General features: G+C 39.8%; 2 protein-coding genes across 3 annotated transcripts; one reads left to right on the top strand and one right to left on the bottom strand.

Moving 5' to 3' along the window:
* Positions 1–4,579: 4,579 nt before the first annotated feature.
* On the bottom strand, positions 4,580–12,878 carry poll (polymerase (DNA directed), lambda). Its single transcript, XM_056280026.1, has 8 exons — positions 12,543–12,878; positions 12,101–12,398; positions 11,682–11,799; positions 11,162–11,494; positions 9,848–10,021; positions 8,457–8,585; positions 7,435–7,603; positions 4,580–7,296 (listed from the first exon to the last, which is right to left on the bottom strand). Exons 1-8 carry the CDS (start codon positions 12,655–12,657, stop codon positions 6,935–6,937), a joined length of 1,698 nt encoding a protein of 565 aa, XP_056136001.1. The 5' UTR covers positions 12,658–12,878; the 3' UTR covers positions 4,580–6,934.
* Positions 12,636–16,311, top strand: dpcd (deleted in primary ciliary dyskinesia homolog (mouse)). Of its 2 annotated transcripts, none has more exons than XM_056280028.1 (7): positions 12,636–12,687; positions 13,095–13,207; positions 13,788–13,838; positions 13,940–14,064; positions 14,178–14,311; positions 14,500–14,602; positions 15,023–16,311. In XM_056280028.1, the coding sequence occupies exons 2-7, from the start codon at positions 13,144–13,146 to the stop codon at positions 15,125–15,127; spliced, it is 582 nt and encodes a 193-aa protein (XP_056136003.1). In that variant the 5' UTR covers positions 12,636–12,687; positions 13,095–13,143; the 3' UTR covers positions 15,128–16,311. The 2 variants fall into 2 exon arrangements, with proteins under 2 accessions (XP_056136003.1, XP_056136002.1); XM_056280027.1 differs by having other exon boundaries at positions 13,758–13,838.
* The last annotated feature ends 239 nt before the right edge of the window (positions 16,312–16,550 follow it).

Raw genomic sequence — 16,550 nt, 5'->3', positions numbered from 1 at the left:
ATACATAGCAGTACAAACTTGTTTCATGCATTTTTTTCCTGCATTTGTATACACACACACACACCTCTCCACACTACCTTGTACCTGTACTTAAGCATACAACACACCTTATTCAGACTGTGACCAACAGACATCACAGCCTACTGGCCTTTGAATCAACATGCCAAATGAGCAGCTGATTACTACCTAGAAACAGCCCAGTCAGCAGATAATAATAGTCTGCGCTCTGCAGATTTAGTCATTGGCCCATTTCATCAACTGTTTCCTTGTTCTTAAATAATGAACCACAGCTGTGTGAGATGGCTTATGAGGGCTTGAATAAAAATGTCTCACTCTGCATAAAATTCAAGCATGACATAACTCGGGTTACATGAACAAAAACAGCAAGTGCTAAAAAATATCAACGTCTCCATATGTTCAGTGGTTTGGCTTTAGCACAGTCTGTTCTGTTTTAACCCCAAGGCTGAGAGGGTGTGTTTGGTGACATACTGGCATAGTGGCTCGATTTGTTAAACTCCAACAAGGTTACACAGTAACAAACATTCATGGGTTGATTATTTGCGGGCATCACTATATGGCAGATGTCCAGCTAAGCATTTGGACACCCGCTTACTTTGCACGTTAAAATTGCCCTACGATAATAAAGCATTTATTTCACTGCACCTTTGTTTAATTGTACCAACAGATGAATTGAATCAAATAGTTAGGGTGAACCTTCAGTAATTACAGCAGCTGTAGGTACCAATGTAGCATGAAAACAAAGCTGTGCACACTTGGAAACATAAACATCATTTAAACGGCACGTCCTCCAAGGCGCTATAAAGACATAGATGGTCTCAAAGTGCACCATCTCCACTTTCTACACCGACGAAGAATTTAAATGGCAAGTGAAAATAAAAAATATAAGCAATGCATGCCACTTTTGGTTTTTTTTTTTAATAAAGAAATTTGTATGCAATTTGTTTTTTAAGTTATTATACCATGGAGATGAAAAGAAACATAAAAAATAGAAATAATAACATAAGACCCTGGTTATCAACCCCGATGAAGTTTTAAGTACATGGTATTTGCCTTAATTGATCCGTTACTCTGACAACACCCTAAACTACACATCACAGTGTATAAGACTTGGGCCTACAGCTATCCTTGCACTATTATACATCTTGAGAAGTATACTTTTTACAGAAAAAGAAACATCAATCAGCATTATTTCCATCTTACGACCTTGTACAAAAAAAAATGCTTCAAAATTTAGAGAAACCAGTCCCTAAAGGCATCTTTGTCAGAGTTTAATTAGCTTGTTATTACAAGTTTTTGACCAGTTGAGACAGTTGGAAGACTGAAAAACTGAAACGCCCTAGAAATGTATTACCTGGCGGAATTATAATAATAATAATAATATTAACAAACATTACAGCTGTACAAGCTGAGGGTCTGGCCTTGAATTTGGAGATGGTACCCTGAAATTGCTGATACCAGTTGATAACCTGAGCAGTAAAAACTGGAAAATACAGGTGTGTGTGAATCTCCTGTGAGCTTGATGTGACATATTCAGTACCCAACAATATACTAGGGCACTTTGCAGTCAACCCATGTCAATGTTTAAGCAACCACTTAATGGAATTTAAAGAGTTTGGATTCAATTTTCAGATTAGAAAACATAGCGGAGAATAACATTTTGCAAGCATGCAGTTCTAATGAGAAGAGAATTCATGGCTGCAGCCAGGCAGAGGGCACGTGATAAACAAACTGTCTACCAGTATCAAGCAATAAGTGGTTTAAATACCATCTAATGTGTCATGCTGAGTGCATTCATTCAATATTTATTTTGTGGAGCTATATTTTCACAAACTGCACTTTCAGACCACTATATAGCTACAAAACAAGAAAGGGAAAAAAATCAACCTTGGACCACTGGAAATGCATAGTCTAACACCAATTCTACCAAATGTTGAAACCATGATTATATCTCATGTTTTTCCAATGGACAGTAGGTTTGATATTATTTCCCCAGCTCAACAAACAGGGTATTTGTAGAGAGCCACTTTGAAGTAGTGAATATTGCTGGGAAAATAACATCAACATTCCCACTTGAATGATGGCACATAGCCTTCAAATTGAGTCAGGAAATCCTGCAGCAATACACATTCATCAGGGGCTGCAAGTCTTAATAAATAGAGATTAAACTGAAAGTAAATAAATGGTCCTCAAATTAAGATTAGAAAAATAAAATCAACCTCATGACTTTGGACTGTCTGATCATTATTTTAACAATTTTGTCCCAAAGGTAAAAAAGCAGAGGCAAAAATCTAATTAGTTAAACTACTGTAGAGCGCTTCCCCTGACAATGAGCAGAATCCATGTCTTGCAGCTGTGGTCTTGCTGAGCATTGAAATGACATTCTGGTTTCTGTTAGGTCAAACTTTGTGGTTCCTGCTCACTTGAATAAAGTCTACGGTCGACTGCACTAAATCTTGGCTGCTTCTCAAGAAATTCAGTGGTGCGGTAGTTTAACGTAAAATTTAACATCAACAATTAATACTCACCTGCTCTTTTCTGATGGGACTGGGACCCAACAGAGTTTACAGTGTTTTTCTGTTGGAATTTTGCAAGGCATGGATACAAACTGGTAACTTCACAGAATGGCTTCATAAATAATGTCATGCAAAATACATTATTCCTCTTTTTTAGGGTGCAATCACTTTAAAAAAACACACACACACACACACACACACACACACACACACACACACACACACACACGCACACAAATATATATACTGACTGACACCCAGAAGAGGGGACCTGAGAGACATGCTCACTCATTTGGTGGCATTCGTTTTCAAAGGCTCGTCGACTTTACAATGCTATAAATACGCCACGTAGCTTCTTTTTTTTAAAGACCCTGACGAGCAACCTTTCAACACAAGTATTACACAACAATGGCTTTGTTATACCATTACTCAGTGAATGCTTGGCAATTATAACGTGGTAGAAAGCCTGTCGCAAAACACACGATTCAAAACACTTGTGAAGTGTTAGCTGCCTGACTGGTAGCACAACATTTTCAAGGAAGGTTTCTGCAATTCTCAACAAATTGCCCCGCACGTAGGATGACATATAGCTGGGCCTAAATAAAAAATAAAACAGGCCGTCACATCGATAGCCTGTACCTAGTTTACCCGTTGTAATTTCTCCCCTGCTAAATTAGCTAGCATGGCTAGTAACTCCTCTCGATAGTTGCTTAGTTCTAGTTTGAGCTCGCCAAAGGCTAACATTACTACCTGTGCGAATATTCAACAAGCATGTGGATGAACAAAAGTTATCAAATCAGGAAACTAAACGACAACCCTGCTCATTTTCTTTAAGTTTCGCTAGGTAGCTGAGTAGCTAGTTTGCTAGCAACTCAGCCAGGATCCAGCCTTGTTTTCGGTATTCTCAATCTTACCCCGTCTGCTGCGGATTCGGTGGGGGTGACAGAGCCGACAGCGTTCAGAAACAATCCCATTTTCAAAGATGAACATACGCTTCTCATTCCTCCTAACGCTAGCTACATATGTGGGAGAGGAAAAAAAACATATGCGGGCCGATTTCTTTTCTTTTTTTTTGGTTCACAAAAAAAAAAGAAAAGGAAAAAGACGTAGCCGAGAATCTTTTAAAGTGATTCACGGCCCCGGTCGCGCTGCAAGGCCACCGCATGCACCGCCTCTTCTGCGTAATTGGACATTTCAAGGAGGCACAACATTGGCGCAACTGGTTGCTGTAGGTGCCACTGGCTGACACAATCGTTACACAAGCTGTTCCCCGAGTCTTTCCTGGGCTGGGTGTGGCGTGGTCACCTCCACCCGCTCCATGTGCGCAACGTGATGGGCGCAGAGCTACGCTTGGTTCGCCACTCGTTTTGCGGACTGATCCGTGATTGGGCCCGAGAGAGCCGGCCTGACAGAAAGTAGTCCAATCACAGATCTGTGCGTCTCTGGTGCTAAGCGTCTTGTCCCCGGACCCCCCCTCCTCTTTTTTCTCTTCTGGGTTTGTTGTTGGTGGACGCACCAGATTCCAGAAAGTAAAAGTCCGAACCGTGTGTCTGCTTCCACCCGTGCACCACGCCGACTAGTTTCCCTTTTACTCAGTGGTGTTGATTAGAAATAGCTGGTTTAAGTGTTAGTGTGTGTGTGTGTGAGGGGGGGGGGGGTGTTCACGATTAGGAATTTTTTATTACTGTGGACCTGGTTTATAGTATGCTAACTCAGTCCTACATCTCATTATAATCTGTCTGAAAAAAAAAATATTTTCTTGAAAAACACCCAGTAAAATTTTTATCAGAATCAAAAATTCCATGTGTATTATATGCACTAGGAATTAGGCTTGGCATTGTTGGTACAACTGCGAGTGCACAAAAACGTTTTAAGTATAAATAAAATAAAAAAATAAGTATGGGAAATACACACACACACACACACACACAAATACATAATATAATAGCAAAAATGACCACTATATCAGGCGAAACTGGGAGGTGTTGTCAATCTATACCAAATGCAAAATGATAGCTTTGCCAGGTGCTGAAATTTCTGACTCTCAAAACTCATGATATACCAAAATCTGCAACAGATGAGAATTGTGACCATACAGTTGTCCCGAAGACACCTTTATTGTGGTAAACAAACTGGTTCAGAGCGCTCCACCCTTTAAAATCCAGTGTTCTCCCACACAACTACGGGTGCCCATACAGTCATCTTACTGCACCTTTGAATATTTCAATAATATGGAGGAGCCAACTTTGCATCACAACTCTGAGGAACCCCAAAAAGCCTGGTCATCCAGCAAAACAAAACGTAAAAAATGCTGCTCCAAAAGTATGACAAATGTAAGTCATTTTTTTAGAGGTGGCAAAAACTTTGCAGCTGTAAAATGGCATAAAAACCAAAGCTGGATTGGCCATGCCATTGTTGGGTGGGTAAGCAGCGCTGTCATTAGATTCATAGTCATGTGCGAGTTATGAATATTGCAGCGTTTTACAACACAATTACCTCTCTGCTTTAGGTAGCATAACAAATTGTGAGGTAGTTATTGGTGTAGTTTTGTCATTGGCAGGCAACCATCACTCATGGGACGATTGCTGATGTTGCAATTTCTACTGTTCACTGAGTGTGGTCACTAGTGGAAATATTTCACTGATTGTACCTTTAATATAATTTCTGCTTTATAGTCAGTGGATTTTGTTCCTTTAAATCTGTAGTCTGTCACTGAAGTCAAATCGTTATCGAAATTGTAAGGCGAAAACCCCGAAACCATGAGGCTTTCAATGAGCATTAGCCTCCCCCCTCCTTCCCTGTGTGCCTCTTATTTACTACAGCCCCCAAGACCCCAACCCTCCACCCTATTTGCATTTTCTGATTAGTGTGTCAGGTAACCCCTCTGATTCCATTGTTTGTGTTTTGTTTCAAGTGTGTGTTGAAAACATGTGCAGATGCTTATATATTAATTGCCCCTGAGGGATAAATAAAGTTAATTGAGCCGACTTCTCCACCAGGACCTTACATATAACATGGCAAGGTTAACAGCAGGACACCCATTACAATTCAGTCTTATCAACATCCAATGACCAGTTAAGACTGGAATAGAGAGTTTAAAGGGCAATTCTGTTCTTTTGTTTTTTGTTTTGTTTTTTTTGTTTTTTTTAACAACCTGTGTCTTATTTTCATAGTTTTTGTCTTTGGGGCTTCTCAGTTATGATATAATTTGATGCACTGGCTTCATTGTAAAGATTTTGAACAGTGAGTATTGCTAGACATAGCTTTAAAGCGACATCTTTTGGGGTCACAGAATATGACCTGCCCTACCAAAAAAAAAACCCTAGTGCCTCAGTTAGACTGTGTACATGATTTCCCATTATCTATGATTTCTCCCTTGTGCTAACTGGGTAGTTATCCCATGGTACAACAATTGGTCATTTGTGTAAGTTGAACCAGGAAGTAGCTCAGCAATGTGACTGACAACTGTAATGGTCATTTCAGGTAACAACTTTTAACTTTCACTATTGTTTTCGCTTCCAAATACATGGCTTTAATAATTGGATTAAAATTTGACTTGGTCAAACATGTCTGATGCTCGTATTATTCGGCCCAGAAAAGACACTGATTTAAAGTTATGTCTAGCAGAGCTCCCATGTCCAAAATCTCTACGATAAAGCCACTAAGTAAAATGACATCATTATGAATGTACACAATGTTAAAAACTACAAAAATAGAGCCGAAACTATACTTTAGGATTGAATGAGGATAAAGAAATTCAACATTTAACGTTTTCTGAAGCCAGGATTATCTACTACTACTACTGCTTTTGACTGCTCCTGTTAGGGGTCACCATAGCGGATCATCCATTTCCATCTCTTCCTGTCCTCTGCATCTTCCTCTGTCACACCAGCCACCTGCATGTCCTCCCTCACCACACCCATAAACTTCCTCTTTTCCTCTTCCTTGGCAGTTCCATATTCAGCATCCTACTCCCAATATATCCAGCATCTCTCCTTCACATATGTCCAAACTATTTCAATCTTGCCTCTTTTTCTTTACCCCCAAACCGTCCAACCTGAGCAGTCCCTCTAATATACTCATTCCTAATCCTATCCACCTTCGTCACTCCCAATGAAAGTCTTAGCATCTTCCAACTTTGCCACCTCCAGCTCTGCATCCTGTCTTTGCATCAGTGTATAAATACATTCAGTAATCCTGACTAAAATATTCTAAGCAGTTTTTGTATTAAAAAGTTCTTTGTCTGCAGAATCAAATTAATATCATCAAGCAGGGATCTTAAAAGTTCAAGTCGATGTCCTTTACAAGGTTCAGTGTTTAGGCATCAACATGTAACTAGTATGTTTTGCCTATAGAATCAAACAAGATATACTGACTGGCCAAATATTATAGGCACATTATCACCAATCCCTTTCATTAGGTTCCCTAAATGGTATGCCCAGAAGAGTAAAAACATCCTTTTCAGTGGGTGTAGGGAGTGGAGTGCCACTATATACCTTCGAACCACCTTGACGTAACACATCTTTGTTCAGTGAGTGCTCTGATAGGCTCATGTGTTTTGTCTTTGCCAGTGCCCTCATTGAGCGGTTGAGGTGCGCTGACCCTGTAAAATACAGGAGGGCACAAGCAAACTCATTGTATGGCACCACAATTATGTCAAGGCGGCGATGGCGATGGCCAGGTTCTGGTAAACGACACACACCCATGTACTTTTTCTGCTCTCCGTTCACCTCATGGCTCACCAAGTCATCTGTCAGAAATCCTTAAAAAAAAAAAACGGTGAGGAATCATCTTAGGCTTGTTAGTTTCATAGACTTCAAATACAGTACATTTAAAAGGCGAATCAATTTTTCAGGAAAGCATGGGGAAATCAACACCTTGAATAAAAAGCAAAGCTTACCGCTCTGATGGAGGATCTGTATCACTTTGCTAAAGACGCCTTTATGGGACTTGCCATCGGGATGAGAGATGAGGATATCGACATCGCCACACGTGGCCTTTCCTCGGCGGTAGGATCCGCATGCCATGGCCAGCAGGCCTGGGTCGATGGAGTGGACAGCCTCCTTCACCTGTAAATCCCCCAAAAGAGGGGAAAAAAAAGACAAATGATACAGAAGAAGTCATCAACTTTTAGAAAGAGAAATAACCATACTCGTTTGTTTTTTTTGAGGCTGCCATCTGCTGTTTAAGGCTGGAGCTAGTTTATAAGCTGTCATTTCCAGCTGAAAGATGTAAATACATCTACAGAGAAGTTTACTACTGATCACAAAATGATCATTCAAAGTTGAATTTGATAATGACTGCGACTGTATAATGTCTTAGATATTAGGCCTTCAAGACAAATAAAATAAACTTTACTTAGCATGCTTTTCCTTTTTGATCATGTAGCTCTGGTAACCAAGAATTCACCTGATCTGAGCCAGAAAGTAGGAGGTAGGAAAGCTAAAGAAAGACATTATTTTGACAAGCCAGAGGGAGGACACATGCAAATCTAATCTGCACTTTCTATCTCACAGCCCTGGAGAAAAAAGAAATCCAAGTATTATATGAAAACAACTAGCTTTGTGCCCAGCAAGACTGTACAGGTATCTGGCTGACTTATGATGCAGCAAGTTTCAAGAGAGATTTTCCTCCCCATTGGGATGCACTACTTTGAGAGAATATACAGTCTGCTTTTCCCATCATCATACAGTCAAGGAAATCTGGCACAAACCTAAAAATCATGGCTTGCTATGTTTCCCTTACCTTCAGCACTGTGCCATAATAATTCTCATTTGCTGGATTGTCTTTTTCAAAAAAACATTCTATAAACTTTATTCAAACGTGTTAATTCTCCAAGTTCGGTTAGTTAAATTGATAACTCCTCATCTGAAGTCCTTTTAGCTTCAACCATTAGTATCTTGAGACAGGCTAATACGTTACCACTTTTTCAATTGCAGCAGCTTCTTCCCTTGGCATTCGGTCTAGAAAGTCATCATAATGCTTGAGTCCTATTTTCTGAGTATGAGTCAGGTTGGCCTTTGTGCGGATGTCCTCCAAAGTACGAAATCCCTAGAAAATGTAGCCTTTATAAGAAAAACATTAAATGGTATAGCCTACATTGTTGACATACTGTTCCCCTTTCACTCTTGCCTTGGGTTTACTTGTCTTTTGCAAAACATAATATAGTACATCAGAATGCCTCAGTGAATTTGGAAATTTACCGAAATCCCCGTTAGAATAAGAAAACATAGCAGTTTCTAAAAATTCCAAGCTATCTGCTGGAAAGGTTCAGAAAACATTGTTTTCTTTTTTCTTTTTTTGATTTTCCCCCGTTTTTCTCCCCCGATTGAACTTGGCCAATTACCCCACTCTGCCAAGCCGTCCCGGTCACTGCTCCGCCCCATCTGCTGATCTGGGGAGGGATACAGACTACCACATGCCTCCTCCGATACATGTGCCATCACCTGCCGCTTCTTTTTTCACCTGACAGTGAGGAGTTTCACCAGGGAGACGTAGCACGTGGGAGGATCATGCTATTCCCCCCAGTTCTCCCTCTCCCCTGAACAGGCTCCCCGACCAACCAGAGGAGGTGCTAGTGCAGCAGCCAGGACACATACTCACATCCGGCTTCCCACCCGCAGACACGGCCAATTGTGTCCGTAGGGACGCCAAGCCAAGCCGGAGGAAACACGGGGATTCGAACTGCCGATCCCCGTGTTGGCAGGCAACAGAATAGACTGCTACGCTATCCGGATGCCCAGAAAACATTGTTTTCTGTATAATCTGACATCAAACCTAACTGGCATGGAAATCTTATCACCGGAGGGAGTACTAAACTTACCAGAAATATGTTATGTGTGGCCTTGGTATTAATACACTTGCAATCTGAAAAAAATGCTTCCAAACACAACCAAACATGTATATTTTCAAAGCGACCAACTCAAGAGTTTTGTCACACTGGTGATGTCTAAATGTTTACTGCATTGATAAGTTTCACATACTGAGCCTTTTGACATTTAGTTAACATTATTCTTGTTAGTCTTATCAAGTCTGAGTAGCCTCAATGCAAACAGAAAAATGTTTCACTGAACATGAACTGTAGCAGCAAAAAAAAAAAAAAATACACAGCTTTTGAAACAATTCTGCGACAGAAGAGTCTGTTTTCAACTCTTGTCATAGGAACTAATGTGATGTCTGCTCTTGTCGTTAAATTTCATGGCCAAGATAAAATTCTTTCTTCAAGAATTTACATCAAGTGCCCATATAAACTGAAAATTAAATTAAGTGTGTGCCATCGTGTGTACATGTGTGTGTTGGTGTGTATTTCTCACCTGCTGGTACCATAGCTGTGCAGTCTTCACACCTGCACCCCAGATATTAATGAAAAGCTCCAGAACGTGAACAGACTCCCCTATGTAATCTATTTTCCGCAAGTGACCACTCTCCATGATCTCATCTATTTTGTCGGCCATACGCCTTCCAATGCCTGGGATCTGACAAGCTTCCTGAAGCAAATGAGTCAGATAATCATTAAAAGGACACATAAAGGATTTTAAAAATTAATCTGTTAGCACAATCCCCTGAGAGAGTAAGGCTGTGCAGAAAATGTTATATTGTCTCCAATGGCCAGAGAAAGGAGAGAGGAGTCGGGTAATGTGAAGTGCTTGTAAGTGTGAGGTATCACATCTTTAAATCTGTCCTGGCTTACAATATAGACATTGGAACTAAAATGGCAGGTTAGTTAAAGAGAAAGGTGAGTAAGGCACCATTCCCAAAGGTATTACTTGGAAAAATCATCTGTATTCTGATTCAAAATTGATGGAACTACTGTGTTATGCAAATCATTAGTGTAAAATTTCAACAGAGTATGTGTCCATAGGTCAATCCTCTATTAATAGTCAACAAGACAGCTCATAGCTCTGTATTTTGATTACATAACAGATGCACTGATACTGGTAACAGATATCTGGCAGATACCAGGCTAAATGGAGTATCGGTATCAGAGATCATACCAAATACTAAAACCCAAAACCAAAAGCCATGAGTAACATATCATGAATAAAAGCAAAATGGCTTGATTTACTGAATTTCTAGCACATGGAAGTTTATACTTCTTTAATTGTAGAAAAAAAAACTGATTATATCTCAATTACTTTGCCCATTGACCCCAAAGCAATGGTCTAAGTTTCTGCTGTTCAGCAAAACAAATGGATTGGAACTTGGTATTGGTCAATACTTTAAGATTCACGCTTAGAATTGGTATTGGCAGTGAAAAAGTGATATCAGTGCATTCCTAATATCAGATCAGTCTCTTCATTCTATATCCACCCATTTCAGGCAAACATTGATCATGTTCACAGTGCAGGAAGTACTGTCCAACACCATGTGAATTCTAAATACCAAAAGCTATTGCCCTTATAAATAGTCACACTAGACCTTCTCCTCTCACCTCCTCAGATCTTACATTTTGTGAGAAACTAAAATATAAAGACCTCTTTCGGCGGACAAAAATCTGACAAAAATTGTTGTCATGCCTCATACAACACATCTACTATAATCAAAACCAAAACAACTGACAGCACTGTTAACACTTCCAAATAAATTAAATAGACAACAAGTTAATTATGTAATATTATGATAATGACCTGATAAGATGAGATAGGCTTGTGGTAGCTCTTGAGTGCGTTGATAGCCTTGGAGTATCCCAGTGCCCTCCACTTGTCTCCCTGGTTTGTGTAGGCCTTGGCCAACACTTCAAGTTTGTCTGTGATGTGCTTGTTGTGGTTGTTACTTTTGGATTGGGAGGACAAGGCACAGACCCACTTTCCAGTGACTGGCTTCTGTTTGGCGATGCCATCGGTGAGATCAACATTGAGTCCAGGGTTGTCTTTCATGGGGTTTTGGCCAGTGAGGAGAGCTTCTAAGTCACTATGTGAGACCCCATCTTCCTCTCTCATGTCCTCTTTTTGGTCTAAGATCTACGGCGTGGATAACAAAAGAAAAAGTGTTAAACACAAAAAACACAACAGAGATGCACAGCAGTTGATTTATAGATTGGTCTCTTGACCATGTGTAATTGACATCCACTGTATGATTGATACCTGAAAAATGTGACACCTAAGAGCAATGCAAAATGCAATTCCTAAACAAGAAATGTGAACCCACCATTTCTGTGGTCTCCTCTGTTTTTTTATGATCTGACTCGGGCTCCAAAGGTGCCTGTGTTGCAGAACAGACACTAGCCAAATCGTCTTTTATATTTCCATGATGCGTTTCAGAGTTTCTAGGGTGACAAAATATAAGAAGTTTGAATGAGATTCACAAGACATATTTTCCCAGATTGTCATCATCTCGGTTTTTCAAACGCTTTTGTTCTATAACATGTACCATTACTGTAACTGGCAGATTTAGTGTATAAGTAGCCATCATTTTTTTTAGCATTGTTTCTTTTCTGGCAGGGTGTACAGAGCAATCACAGGCAGAGGCCCGGCCATGTAAGAGGCTGAGTGGAACAATATACAAGTGATGATGTACGGGCTACACAGGCAGTCTACACAACTAGTATTAGCTATTAGCGAACTGACTTATCAGGTAAAAGAAGGCTGTATCCGGCTGTGTCCAGAAGTCGATTCTCAGTTATGCATGAGCTCAACCAGGTGCACTTCACTAGATGGATTGCAGGTGACAAACAATCCACTTTCAATAGGCGGAGGGCCCTGTCACTGTCCATATTGTCATCTACCACTACATGAGTAACATTCTGACAGAATGACTTCTCGGTCTGTCCTCCGTTTTGGTGAATTTGTCGTTGGAAGATCTGGCATCTGGAATTCCCTATGCCCGCGGGGAGGATGAACACCGTGACACCTTTGAAAGCACTCCCTGTGACAAAAGAAAGGAATTGGATTTTGAGTAGTACTGCTATCTGGCTCTCTGCTTTTGCATGCTCATTATAAATATTACTGAGACGTGGACCATATTTATCCACGTCTCTCTCTCTCTCACACGCACACGCGCAATCGCAACCTGTGACAACATCTTCATCAGGTTTCTTCTTCATCGGGGGGGAAACTCTTCCACCCGGTGCTCTGGCTCTCTTAGTCTTAGGGAAAGCTTTAATGATCCCATGGCGAACATCCATTATTGACAAACGCAACAAAATTAATTTAAGGTAAGCTAACGAAGCTAACTTTAGCTCATGTTAACTACAATAACAAGATGTATAGCATTTATAGTGTTTACGATTAACTGTCCTCATCTAGCCTTGAACTTTGAGCTTCTTCTTCTTTACGCATACATCAGTCCGTTTAATAATACGAGTTTGCAGCTGAATTATTTCTAAAAATGTGTGACCAATTGTATTTCCCCTTGCAGCGGGACCAAACGGTAGTTACTCCGATTAACTTCCGGGGCAATGTTTGAGTTTTATTTTTTATCAACTTTACCGACAGTTCTCACCTTTACTTAAAATGTTTTTACTGTAATATTCATATACCCAATTATGAAACCATTTCAGATTTTAAAAATCTTGAAAGAACGATAATAATTTGAAAATGTGTTAATTACTGCTTACCTCAGTTACCGTAGCGACGTACTGTTTCAGGAAGTTTCAGTTTACAAGGGGGAAATGGCTGTGCAAAGCTGGGCTGAGCTCCTGAGATCGTCAAAGAAAACAGCTTTGATACACGATGGTGGGTGCAAAACGCAACTAACAATCGCAAGATGTTTGTGTAAAATATTTTTTTTTCTTTTGTGTGGAAAGATCGCTCAACAACAAGTTAAATCCCGTGTGTCACTATTCTATTTACGGAACTAGCTATATTGCAAGCTAACTTCGTTGAGAATGTGAAGTGTACCAAAAACAAATCCCACCGGCCTTGGTCGTGTGGCTATTAAAACAATCTGTCTATCCATCTATCTATCAGCAAAGAGCCGTTTTTATATGTGCCACGTTTTTGGATGCAAATAACGTAAAACGAGAAAAACCATATTAATAAATGCCAAAGGCTAAATTGTGAAACATATTTGATCATTAGTCCTAGTTTACAACTAGGCTACATTACACAGCCCATTAAGGGAGTCTCTCACGTCCTCACTAACGTAACTTGTCTTTTGAAAAGGGTATTGCATCGCTTATGGGCATTTGTATTTATTACATCGCTTGAATAGTATCGTGTGCTTGTTTTAGATATATTTCAATCTACATGACTTCGCTGAGGCTGTCCGGCCTTTTTTCCCTAGGAAAACGAAAGATTCACTACCTCTTTGCAGATGGAAAAGAAATGGCAGAAGAATATGATTTTAAAACAGACGATCTCATTGGTAAGCTGAACGACATATCTCAGTTTTCCAGTTGAAACATGTATATACTGTTCTTTGTATTTTAACTAAGAATTTACTGGGAATCATTTGGCTCGTTGCAGTGCGAAAATGGCGTACCAAAAGTACACTTGGATCTCAGGGCCAGTGGCAGATAGAAGTTGGCGAGCCACTTGCAGCCAATATTGCCTCTTTGGATTCAGAGATGATCAAGGAAAACTGTTCAAATGTAGGTTTTGTTTTTGTTGTTGTTGTTTTTTTTAAGTTATTTTCTGTTTTTTTTGTTTTGTTTTTGTTTTTTTTGTTGACTGATTGGAAACATTTTATTGCTTGTTTCCTCAGCCTGTATTCATGCGTAAAGACACTAAGAGCTGTTTTCAGTGGAGGATACGGAACCTTCCCTACCCAAAAGAGGTCTTCAGTGTCTCCGTGGAACCCTCTGGAAGATGTTGCATAGTTAAAACTTCAAACAAAAAGTAAATATGCATGGATTATCTGGGTTTTTTTTCCTACCACATAAAGATTGAAAACATTTTGGGCTGTCTCAGCATGTTTACACTTTTTATTGCATGTGGTGTTTGTGGTTGCCCTATAGATGGCACTGTTGATAAAATATTTATCCACAGCCTGAAAAACTCATCACATCTCCCACATGTCTTTCCAGGTATTACAAGAAATTCAGTGTTCCTGATCTAGACCGAATCCAGCTGCCATTGGACTGCTCTGCCCTCAGCTTCACCTATGCCAATGACACTCTGATCATCAGTGTAAGTTTTTTGGCAACAACTAAGAACAAATTATCCAATATTGTATCTTCCCTAAAGCAGTAAACATGGACTGATCCAGAAGTGAGAGTGACTTAAATGATGCGCATAAGAAAGGATAACGTTGAGCTACACATTCATAGAGCACATGGCTAACGTACTGTCATGAAAAATAGGAATTTGGTTTAATTTTATCAATGCCAGCAGTTAAACCATATCTTCAGGATGAGTTAGAATTGTGGCAAACACATCTAACTCGAAGATCAACTTTTGCCCTCTCATCGTATTTAGTCTCTCTATGACATTTCATTTTTCTTATTTTGTGTGTTATTCCATTCAACTCAAACATGATTGCAGCAGGGGATGTGTATGAGGGGAAACAGGGTGCGACTGTGGAAGTAATTATTTTTTTCTTTCATCCAGTACAAGAAACCTAAGGAGATCTTAACCTTAGAGCATGAGCTACTGAGGGAGTTGAAGAAACTGAAGGGGACCAGTGAAGGAGATGTTGACTGCAAAACTCAGTGAAATCTGACCGTGGGAGGGTTTGAATGATAAAGCATTGCATTCAAAAGCAGAACAATACGTCATCGTTTGCTGATTTAGTTTGAGGGGATCTTTGATTTAGTATGTTTCTGTATGGGATACTCCTGCTAGCACCTTGTTCAAGGTTCTTGTTGTGTTTTTATATTAAGTTTTGGCATATTTATGTTGTCAAGTTTATTGTATGGTCACTGTGACTCATTTTGTTATTTTGACACACAAAAAAAAAGAACCCGGATGAACTTTGTTCTCAAACTATAAATGCATTCAAAGAGCAAATAAATTATTCTTAATCCTGATGACTCAAATTCCATAAAATTAAATGCCATATCTCTTTTTCACATTATTTGTTACCCTCTGTACAAAATCATGCCGAAATCAAATGTGAAATAGTTAGATAGCAAATGTGAAGAAGGCCACAAAACCCCCCCACCTACCACCACCCCCGCCCCCACCCCTCTTCCTTGATGTTCTTGTAAAACACTCAAAACACCCAATGCCTTGTCCCTGTTCGCTACGGGGTCAGCTTTACAAGCACGTCCCATTTGTGTTAACTGAATGCCCTTATGTTCCATGCATGTAGTTGGGCCACCCTGAAAGCCATTACTGAAAACTTTGGTTAGCCATCTCTAGCCTGTCTTACTGTTCCCCAGAGCTTGGCCCGCATGCCAGGGGTCACTCAGGCCTTGAAGCCCCCAGCACACATACTCCATTACCCCAAATTTAAGTTTTTTGTATTTATGTATACATATAAGCTTTTATTTTGGAATTTGATGTGATTACATGAGCCAATCTATTGGAGATGCAGTAGATTTTTTTTTGTCTGCTTCTCTACCAAGGTCAGTGAAAAAAATACTGTCTTATCGGACATACTGAAATAAATGGTGGCCAAAAAAAGAAACAATGCTGTTTAAATGAAACAATGCCTTTTAAATAGATTGTTTCAACCTTGTGATTCCTTGCATTTTTTTCCACTAGTCCAAACCCAGCGAGCAAGTGTAAATGGCAGAGACAAAACCACAGGTCTCTCTCTCTATTGTGCTTTGTGCACTTCCAGATGGAGATACCAGGGATACAGCAAAACATTTTCAAAAATGTTCAGCATGTCTTTGACAAGCTACTGTGATGAATTTGATTTTGACTAAAAAAATTTTAGCAAATAAAAGCAATACGTTTAAACTCTTGCATGCCTAGTGTAAATATGGCTGTTTATTTTCAGTAGGCGTGTTGCACTGATAAGTTATGTGTCATGTAATAGATTTGCTTATAGAAATATCAAACAAATACCAAGCGTTCATTGTTGGGGGTTCAGTAAAAGATTTTATTTGTTACTCCACAGTCTGTCGAAGCTTGGGGTACTGTCAAAACAAATTCCCGCTGCAGAGTGGTCCAACTGCAGCAAACACCA

The sequence above is a fragment of the Lampris incognitus genome, chromosome 5 (genome assembly GCF_029633865.1).
Source record: "Lampris incognitus isolate fLamInc1 chromosome 5, fLamInc1.hap2, whole genome shotgun sequence".
NCBI lineage: Eukaryota > Metazoa > Chordata > Actinopteri > Lampriformes > Lampridae > Lampris > Lampris incognitus.
The sequence above is the reverse complement of the archived record's forward strand: the minus strand, read 5'-3'. Positions and strand labels throughout refer to the sequence as shown.

What these genes read in the sequence shown, in the direction of transcription:
- poll (XM_056280026.1), bottom strand. Translation starts at nt 12,657, where the DNA reads ATGGATGTTCGCCATGGGATCATTAAAGCTTTCCCTAAGACTAAGAGA. An exon ending in CAGAGGAGACCACAGAAATG is followed by an intron (nt 11,495 to 11,681) that starts GTGGGTTCACAT and finishes TCCACGCCGTAG; the next exon opens with ATCTTAGACCAAAAAGAGGA. An exon ending in ACAGATCCTCCATCAGAGCG is followed by an intron (nt 7,297 to 7,434) that starts GTAAGCTTTGCT and finishes TTTTTTTTTAAG; the next exon opens with GATTTCTGACAGATGACTTG.
- dpcd (XM_056280027.1), top strand. Translation starts at nt 13,144, where the DNA reads ATGGCTGTGCAAAGCTGGGCTGAGCTCCTGAGATCGTCAAAGAAAACA. An exon ending in TCAAGGAAAACTGTTCAAAT is followed by an intron (nt 14,065 to 14,177) that starts GTAGGTTTTGTT and finishes TTGTTTCCTCAG; the next exon opens with CCTGTATTCATGCGTAAAGA. An exon ending in GTTAAAACTTCAAACAAAAA is followed by an intron (nt 14,312 to 14,499) that starts GTAAATATGCAT and finishes ATGTCTTTCCAG; the next exon opens with GTATTACAAGAAATTCAGTG.